The 9631-nt window shown below is 55.5% G+C and overlaps 2 protein-coding genes across 2 annotated transcripts; both read right to left on the reverse strand.

Moving 5' to 3' along the window:
* Positions 1-605: 605 nt before the first annotated feature.
* On the reverse strand, positions 606-3580 carry LOC124647446 (E3 ubiquitin-protein ligase WAV3-like). The gene is made up of 2 exons (XM_047187392.1): positions 1907-3580; positions 606-935 (listed from the first exon to the last, which is right to left on the reverse strand). The coding sequence occupies exons 1-2, from the start codon at positions 3578-3580 to the stop codon at positions 606-608; spliced, it is 2004 nt and encodes a 667-aa protein (XP_047043348.1).
* Positions 3581-5798: 2218 nt separating this feature from the next.
* On the reverse strand, positions 5799-7708 carry LOC124647447 (E3 ubiquitin-protein ligase WAV3-like). Its single transcript, XM_047187393.1, has one exon. The coding sequence runs from the start codon at positions 7706-7708 to the stop codon at positions 5840-5842; it is 1869 nt and encodes a 622-aa protein (XP_047043349.1). The 3' UTR covers positions 5799-5839.
* Positions 7709-9631: the final 1923 nt, after the last annotated feature.

Here is a 9631-nt window from a genome sequence, read left to right on the forward strand (position 1 = left end):
AGGTGCGATCGACAGGATGGCGAACGCGCGGCATGAGCTTATGGAACTTGTCCTCGATGCGCTGCTAGTACCGCTTCCCTGTTTGTCCGTGCCGGAGACAGCATCCATCCCCACAGAGGCCCAAGCTCGGCAAAAGGTGGCGTCTTCAATCTCCGTGTAGTTGTTGGCCCGCCTCTTTTTCCGATTTCCATCGGCCGTGACCTCCACCACACCGTCGTCCCCTTCCTCGCCCCCCTCGTCCCCTTCGTCCCCTTCTTCCACCTCGTCCCCGCAGTCGTTCTCATTGCCGAATGGAGGGAGTGGGTTAATGTTCACCTCCCCCAACATCTCCATGTAGGAGGTGGAATCGTTCCTAATTTGACGAGGCCGCAGTATGTACTTGCAATCGAAAAAACGGAGGAAGAGTTCATGTGTACCTTGCTGAGCCGTCGTCGAGCACGTCCTGGGCGGCGTTCGCGGTGGCTTCCAGAGGCGGCGGCGGCGGCGTTGGCGGAGATGGGCAAGGAGGCGCGTGGCCACGGGCAGTCGCCGCCTTCACTTTGGTCCTTTTCGGACCCGAACTCTTCGGTCTCGCACGGGCTGCCTTCGGCTTCACCGCCGACCCATCACCGGTGACCGCCGCGGCACCGGCTTGCGGGACCAGATGCGTTCCCGCGCGCCGCCTCTTCGCCCCAGTCGTCGACGAGACCGTCGAAGCAACATCCGCGGGGGTCACAGGGGTGGGAGCGGTTGCCGGGGTTGTTGGTGGAGCGGCGGAAGCTCCGGCGACCACGGGAGAGGGTGGCGGCGCCGGCACGGTAGCAACGGCAGCCGGCGGGGTAGCAACGGCGGCCGGCGGGGTCGATTCGAGACTCATCGGGGACAAATCGGAGGGTGGCGGCGCAGAGGATGGTGAGGGCGCACAGATCGGCGGGAGCGGCGGCGGTTGGGAGGAGCTGAAGGTTCCCTCGCGCGCAAATTAGGGATTGTGTTCGGGCTGCGTTCGGTTCGCTCTGTCGGCCCCTACAAATACAGGCCGACGGAGCGAACCGAACGCAGCCCGAAAAAATATTTTTGGTTTTGGCCCGTTTACGGTCACTGATCTGCGCCGTTTTTCGCCCCGAACCCGTAAAACGGCGGTTATTTTTCGGTTTTGAATCTTTTACGGGCTCTGTTAGAGATGCTCTAAGGAAAGTGAAAGCAGGGGAGAAATGCAAGGAGAGATGGGGTGGAGGGCGTTTGACTTGATCCCTGATCGCGTCTCATGTTTATTCGGCGTTAGTGTGCGTCGGAGTGACGTACTTTCAGTTGCAGCCAGTGATTTCATAGTGACAACTGGTTAATAGTAAAATGAACTTCAGAGTGAAATTATCCGTGCAAATCTCGATTCTGATTCCAATTTAGAGCAATAACACAGACTATACCTTATTTAAACTGCTGCGTAGGATAACACAAATACGAACTAACTCTGTAGGATAACAAGCTCAAGACGATCTTCTACAAACTGCGGAGTAATATCTAAGATAAACTCCCACAGAGTAGGGAGTAGTAATCCGTGCGCTTCGCCAGATTGCGTATAGTAGTGGGTGGTGATCTAATGTTTTCTGTGACGTTTCCGTGGCTCACTCTGGTCTCCTGGCTTCTGCTGCTGCCCTTCGACATGCCTCTTCTTCTGCTGCTGCTGCGGTGGCGCCGCAGCCGTCTTCCTACGCTGATCACGCGACCTCTTCACCATCGCAGCCATTGCCGGAGTCGCGTAGGCCCGGGCCGACCGTTTGCTCTGCTTGATAGGCCGTTTGTAGTCCACAGTCCGTGAGCGCAAACAGTCTCGTAATCCTTCTCCGTCTTCATCTTCTTCAGCTTCTTCACATTCATCGTCGTCGTCCTCATCACTATCACTATTGTCTAACTCTAAACTAAGCGGTACGCTCTGGCTCATCAGCTGCATGCCGCCGGCGCGCTGCTGCCTGTGCGAGCTCATCCCGGACAGGAAGCATGCGCGTCCTACCGTCTCGTACTCATCTCGGTCTTCCACGCGAGCGATAAGGTCACGCAGCTCGCCCTCCAGGGCCGTGAACGTACTGCGGCCGGACAGCCGTACCGCCGAACGCTCGACGGCCTCAAGCCGGCGTCGCAGTATCCCTGCGCCCTCGGCATGTTCGTTGCGATCAGCCGCGTCCCGTGCCGCTGCCATGTCTTCAGTTGCAGCCACGCGCAGCCGCTCACGCTCGACCTCCACGGACGGCTCCTCGTCGGTCACCTCAACGGGCCTCTGGACCACGGCATCGTCTCCAGTGACGTCGACCGCCTGCCCCGTAGCGGCATCTCGGTAATTGCAGCTCAGCTTGATAAGGCCGGTGACGCCATCATCGGCTCCTGCAGCAGGTACGTCCAGGAGTACCAGAAAGCGCCTCTCCTCGTCGGCGTAGAGCTCGCCCACGTCCACCGAGGCCGCACGGCCACCGGCGTCCACGCGGTTGTCGTAGCGTCCGGACTTGACCTCCCGGACGCGCACGCCAGGATGTAGGCACGTCAGCGCGATGCGCGCCTCTTGGACGGCGACCGTGAGGAGCCCGCCGAGGCACTGCGCGAACGAGTCCTGGAGGACAGCCTCGTTCTCGATGAAGGAAAACGTCCCGGCCGTCATCTCCGCGATTGTGTGCATCGCGGCAGCGTCGTGGTCGGCGCCGAAGCCAAACGTGTGGACCGCTGGAGGCCGGTTGCCGGCGCCGCTGTAGGTTAGCGAAGATGGCACAAGGTTGATGTAGTTAGCAGCGTTTCTACCATGTCTCATCCCGGCGTAGGTGTTCGAGTCCTGCCCGTCGGAAAGGAGCATGATGCTGGTGACGGCGTTCTTGTACCGGCGGTGGTCGAGCACCTCGGCGGCCACTCGTAGGCCTTTGCCGATGTCCGTGCCCCCGTTCGCGAAGAGGGACTCCACGGCTCGCTTCGCCTCGGCCTTCCCCGCGTCAGACGTGCGCACGAGACGGAACAGGCGCCTCGCGTCGTGGTTAAAGGCCACCACGGAGAGGCGGTCAGCGGATCCGAGGTTGTCGATGACGAACCCCATTGCCTGCTTCAGCAGCGCCAGCTTAGAACCGATCATGCTGCCGCTGACGTCGAGCACCGTCACGAGGTCGAGCGGCGCGCGCGCGGCCTCGGTGGCGGCCGCCGATGGCGCCTTCACGTGCACGAGCAGCGCGAAGTTGTCGCGGGACGAGCCCCTCGCCACGGCCGGGCACTCGCAGTGCGCCTTGAGGACCATCGCTCCTCCGTTGGTGCCGGCTTCGGCATCCGCCTGAACGATCTCCTGCACCGGATCGTCATCTTCGTACGTGCGGCCGCGCACTTGCCTGGATGACGACGACGGCGGCGGAACCTGTTGGGGCGATGGCGGCGGCGGCACCCGTGGAGCGTTGACGGCCGGCAGGACGGTCCACGGCGCCTTGCAGAGCGGGCAGTCGTGGTTGCCGTGCGCGACGCTGGCGGAGATGCAGTTGAGGTGGAAGGCGTGGGAGCACTCCGCCGTGAAGCCGGCCTGGCCGCGAACCATGCCGCCGAGGCAGATGGCGCACACGTCGGCGTCGCTCGCGTCGGCCATGGAGCAGCGGAAGGATTGGATCTTGATGTCCGTAGGATAATTGCTAGCTAGGGATTTCTTCTCCCCTCTGGTTCTTGGATGAAATCGGCGAGTGGGCGGCCGGGCGTATATATAGCGCCCGCCTCGGGTTAGGTCGGTTCAACGAGTAGTCCTGAAACCAAGGTGTGTAACCGCCACGGAAACAAGGCAAATACTAGTACTACCTCCATACTCCATACCTAATAGGTAATTACGCATTTCGAGAAACAAATTTAATAATATATTTGGTCAACAAAATATGAGATATATGCCACAAAATTATACCGTTGGATTCGTATTCAAAAAATATTTTCAATAATTTTTTTTTGATATATATCTTATATTTTATTAATCAAATTAGTAGTCAAATTTGTTTCTCGAAGTGCGTAATTGCCCATTAATCCGGTATGGAGGTAGTACTACGTTACTCGTATTTCATGTATGAGTGGACTTTCCATCTCGACATGTTAGCTGATCAGGGCCCTTATTATCTGTAATTTACCAAGAATTTTAGGGTAGAGCATGTACAATAGGCGGAGAAGGCGTGTGTTCTTTTAGCCGTCCACGTTATCTAGAGCAGACGCTAAATAGTGTCTATGTCTAAGTTGACTGAGATTTTCTTAAGTCTCAGTCAACTCAGAAAAGTGCAATTGCAGTTTAAAAAAAAGTGCAACTTGGTTGAGTTGCACATTTCTGGCAGAAAAGTGCAATTGCACTTTTTTAACAGAAAAGTGCAACTCAAGCACTTTTTTGCAATTGACTTAGACTTAAGAAAATCTCAGTTGACTGAGACATAGCAAAACCGATAATGTATTATCTCTTATGTCATCTCTAGCAATTAATGAGAATCAAATAATTTTAGTACGAAATTGGGTTGATAAGAGAAGACATATAGTATAATGGAGAAAATAGTCTTCTCTTATTATCTAAGAGACCATCCTTTAGCTAAGAGAAGACAACCTTATCTTATTTTATTCTCTCTTGTTTAACTAAGCAAAAAATCCGATGTATCGACCGTAAGGGAAGGCTAACGTCATCCGATTATACATGCCCTTAGCGACTGACGTGTGTTATCTGGGAGTAGGCACCTATCTGGGAGTGTCTAATCTGCATATAATAGCTGATTTTCAATTCGGAACCTTCTAGATTTCCAATTCCTCATCGCGTAAGGGGTCAACGAATTTCGCTCGAAGAGACTGAAAAACCTAATAGATTATTTTCATGAGATATACCGTTTTCACTATCTTCCTATTCATTTCATGTAATATATGACAAGAAGCATTTTGAAAAGTAGAAGACGAGGATTCTTGTATTGGATTTAGCTCCGTCACATCATCTTATCATTTATAATTTCTTGCATTCATCATCTATGTGCGAGTTTATAGCTTATAAAGTTGATTCTTCTATCTTAGTGCGCCTTGCAGTATTCTTTTTTGCATTGTCACTAGAAATATTTTTCTATTAATAATGTCTATTTGATGCACACGGTAATAAGTGTATTATTTAATCATGCTCATTTTCTGCACACTATCATTAGTATGCTTGTTTCAATGCCCTTTAACTTTGGTGAATGTTAGATATTTCTTAGAATATGCATGTATCATTACTAGGGTCTTGCGTAGTATTAGTAGGGTGAAGGAAACATATTGTTCTTCTGCGAGTTCAATGTGGACAAGACATTATCCTACCAGGCGTTTGAAATTAATTGTTGATCAACAATGGCACTGCTGTCAAGGGAGTAGTTGTTGTAGAAGTCAACTGTAAAGGTCGCAAAACTAATAATTTGGGTTGTGTTAATGAAGTTTAATGTCATTTTGATAGCATCTGTGTACTTATTTGTAGTATTTTAGTATTGTAGAAACACAAAGATGTGGTATTTTTGATGTTTTTAGTCAACACGTTGAGACAATTATGGAGACAATCACATTGAGTTGTCTTGATGACTAAGGTGAAGCGCCACAACAATATAACAAGAGCTTTTGCACATCATATACCATTTCTACCGTATGAGCAAAATGGTATCACAAAATATTACGAATAAGATGGAATCATAAAAAAACTATGCCTCAAATTACATGTTTAGCAAAATAGTTTTAAAGGCTTGAGTAGCCCGTCACTCGTGGCAACGCACGGTCATTTTAACTAGTGCCAATTAAATTTCTTGAGAAGTGAGATCTGTTTGTTCATTTTCGGAAGAAGAAGAAAAAAAACTATTCGGTCTCAATCCTAATCTTGGTGGGTTCAATAGTTTGCGCTCCTTGGCCGCTCCTTGCTCCTCAGCTCCCGCGATCTCCGCGATCGGTCCAGCATGTCCATCATCGCCGGCGTCATGTACGAGAACGACGCGGTCGATATCTGCGTCGTGGCACGGCCGGACTCTGCTCTGCGGCCCGCCGTCTCGCCGTCGCAAGACATCTGCCGAGACGTGGCGCGCTGCTGCGCGTGCGAGCTCAGCCCTGCGAGCACGTACGCACGCCCGGACAGCTCGTACCGCCGCCGGTCCGCCACGCGCGCGCGCATCTCCTGAAGGTCTCGCGACAGCTCCACGCACATGGAGTCCCCAGCCCGGGCCACCGCCGAGCGCGCCACGGCTCGCTGCTTCTTCCGGAGTATCTCTACCGCCTCCTCATGCGCGCCCCGCTCCGCCGCCGCTCGAGCCGCGGCGATGCCGTCCGTCGCCTCCAACCGGACGCGCTCCCGGTCGACCTCCGCGGAGCGCTCGAGGCTCGCCGAACGCGACGGCCTGAGCACCACCGCGTCCTCGCCGTCCACGTTGGTTGGCAGTCCAGTAGCCATGTCCCGGTAAACGCAGCTGACTTGCATCAGGTGGGTGACGTCCGAGGTGACGCGCGCTCTGGGCACGTCCATGAGCAGCAAGAAGCGCCTCTCCTCGTCCGCGTAGAGCTCGCCGACGTCGATGGATGCGGCGCGGCCGTCCTCGTCGATGCGGCTCCTGTAGCAGCCGGAGCTGACCGACCGCACCCGGACGCCCGTGTTCGCGCACGCGACGTCGACGCGCAGTTCCTGCACGGCGACCGAGAGGAGGCCGCCGATGCACTGCGCGAAGGCGTCCTGGATGTCCGCCTCGTTCTCGATGAAGGAGAAGGTGCCGCCCGTGGCCTCGGCGATGGTGTGCATGGCCGCCGCGTCGTGGTCGGTGCCGAACCCGAAGGTGTGGACCGGCGCGGACCGGTAGCCGTCACCGGTGTACGCGAAGGAAGGCGGCACGAGCGCGTCGTAGTCGGCGTCCTGCCCGCGCCTGGGCACCGTGTACGTGTCCTGCCCATCCGACAGGAGTATCACGCTCGCGACGGCGTTCCTGTGGAGGCGGTCATCGAGCACCTTGGCGGCCTTCCGGAGCGCGGCGCCGATGTTGGTGCCGCCGCCGGCCGCGAGCGACTCCACGGCGCGCTTCGCCAGGGCCTTCCCGCCGTCCGACTCCGACATGCGCGCGAGCCGCATCAGGCGGCTGGCGCCGGAGGAGAAGGAGACGACGCAGAGGCGGTCGGCGGGGCCGAGGCTGTCGACGACGAAGCCCATGGCCTGCTTCAGCAGCGTCAGCTTGCTCCCCACCATGCTGCCGCTCACGTCGAGCACGGTCACCAGGTCGAGCGGCGCCCGAGCGCGCGGTGGCGCGTCGACGCCACCGCTTCCCGGAGCCCTGGCGTGCACGAGCACGGCGAAGTTTTCGTGGGTGGCGTCCCGCGGGAGAGACGAGTACTCGCAGTGCGTGTTGAGCGCTACCGCTATCGACCCGCTGCTGGACGACGTTGAGCCTGCTGCGCTATGGTGTCGGTCGCCGAGAGGCCGAGGCGCTCGGACTAGCGGGTCGTCGTCGTCGAACACGCGCGGCTCCTTGGGCCGGAAGAAGGGCTGAGCTGGCACGCGCGACGCTGGTGGCGGCGGCGTGCTCCTGGAGGAGCGGGAGGACGGCAGGTCGCGGCACCGCGCGCTGCAGAGCGGGCAGGCTTGGCGGCTGCTGATCTCGAGGCTCCCGGAGACGCAGCGGAAGTGAAACTGGTGGGAGCAGTCGGCCGTGAAGCCGCTGCCGCCGAAGCCACGGCGCATGTCGCCATTGCAGATGGCGCAGGTGCTGATGTTGCTCTCCATTGCCGTGGCTCTGACCGTGGACACAAGAAACTGCTGTGGGTGTGGGGGAGAGGTTTGACAACAACTACTGCTACAGGATGACAGCGATTACAAAATGCATTCTTGCTGGCTGTTATCGCGTACGGTGCGTGTTGTACACGAAGTCATCGTTTGCTGCGAATTAATTAGTACTACTAGTACTAGCCTAGAAGAAGAATCCATCGCTGCAGGAACAGAAAATTCCGATCCTGATTTCGTCTTGGGGAACAAGGTCAGCCAATTGTCATGCCAGAATCAAATGGTTATGGAACACTGGATCTTCGTAGCACGTTGGATACGAACCCAACGCCATTTCTTTAACTACACTTGCACGAAATCAGGATTGAAATTTTCTTTGTCTTTAAAAAAACCCAACGCTGAAAACCATAGGGTCACGGAAACACCATTTGACCAGCCACCACGTCCTCCAAAGCATCCCAAACGCATCCGGATCGAACGTTTGGGGTTGTGTTTCATTCGTGTCGCGGTTGAGTCTCTCCCCAGCCGTGTCCCCTAAACTTCGCCCCCAAATAGAAATTTAAATAGTTTGCATTCAAAAGATATCGTTCCTGCCGAAATCGTCGCGATCAGAGTAGCCGCGATCAAATTACTGGGCGCGTGATCATATTACAGACAAACTTAAATTAAAAGAAGAGGAAGGGGTTGGGCGACGGCGACGCAGACGGGGCATCCTGAGTCGACGTAGGCCTGTCGATCACGACGACCTCATCATGATCTGCCCGATATGCATGCTCTGTCGCCGACGCCGAGGCAGAGGCCGATGCAGGTGTACTAGTAGATGTTATCGCGCACACGTCTGCCGGCTCTTTCTCCGGGGTTGGGGTTGCAGCCGCAGCCGCTGCCTCGACCGCCATGGCCGTCTATTTTGACTTCGATGTCGTCGAGGATCTGGTCTTTGAAGAAGTTGCGTGCCGCCCGCTTCCGGGGAGACATTTCTTCTGTCGACGCTGTCAGCAGGGACATGTTCTCCTTGCGTTTCTTGAGCGCCATCTTCTCCTCTTGCCTCTTCAGCAGCGCCGCCCACCTTTCGTCGACCTTTTTGTCGCAGCAGAGCAAGGTCGAGGAGATCTCGGTGAGGCACTGCGTGAACGTCGCATGCGACTTCTCGGTCAACGTAGCATCGGCCAAGGCGGCCTTGGCAGCCTTGTTGCCGATAGGGCGCCCTGCCGATGTTGTCAGCGGCGTATCCAGATTAATGGCGTCTTTCCCCTTCGATAACGACTGACGCGTCAACCACCATTTGTTGTTCATTTTGAGCTTGCTATAGCAATGCATGAGTGCGAAAGACTTATTCCCTTCCGAGTACCTCCGATACAACTCCATGGCCTTGTCAAACTACCCAAAGGAAATGCAATCATATCGTCAAACAAACTAGGCGCTAAATGAAATGCAATCAGATCGTTGAACAAAGATTATCATAGAAAGAGGCGTACCACATCACTGATGTTCGCGCCGCTGTCGGCTCGGGTCTCGGCCTCGTGATGGTACCCATGGAACAAGTTCACCGACGCCTGGATGATGGCCCAACACGTCGATATTGCCTTTTGGCTCCTCTTCATTGTCACTTTGCGGTAATCGGCGTTAACTAGCTTGCGCTCGTCGAACTCCACTTTGATCCTTGCCCAATACTTTCCATATTTTTGGTTGGCGCCGATGATAGAGTCATGGCTCACCTTCGCCCACGACTCGTAGAGACATTCATCCTCCGGAACCGTCCACTTGGGGCATCGTGTGTCCGAGGCCTTCTTCTTCTTCCTCACACCGGTCGCGTCAACCTCCACGAGATCATCTGCATCCTCCGCGGCACCCGCGTTGTCCTCGTCCTCTTCGTCGCTGCCCTCTCCATCCTCGCCGTCCTCTTCGTCTACCCCCCCTCATCACCCT

Source organism: Lolium rigidum, chromosome 4, assembly GCF_022539505.1.
Source record: "Lolium rigidum isolate FL_2022 chromosome 4, APGP_CSIRO_Lrig_0.1, whole genome shotgun sequence".
Classification (NCBI taxonomy): domain Eukaryota; kingdom Viridiplantae; phylum Streptophyta; class Magnoliopsida; order Poales; family Poaceae; genus Lolium; species Lolium rigidum.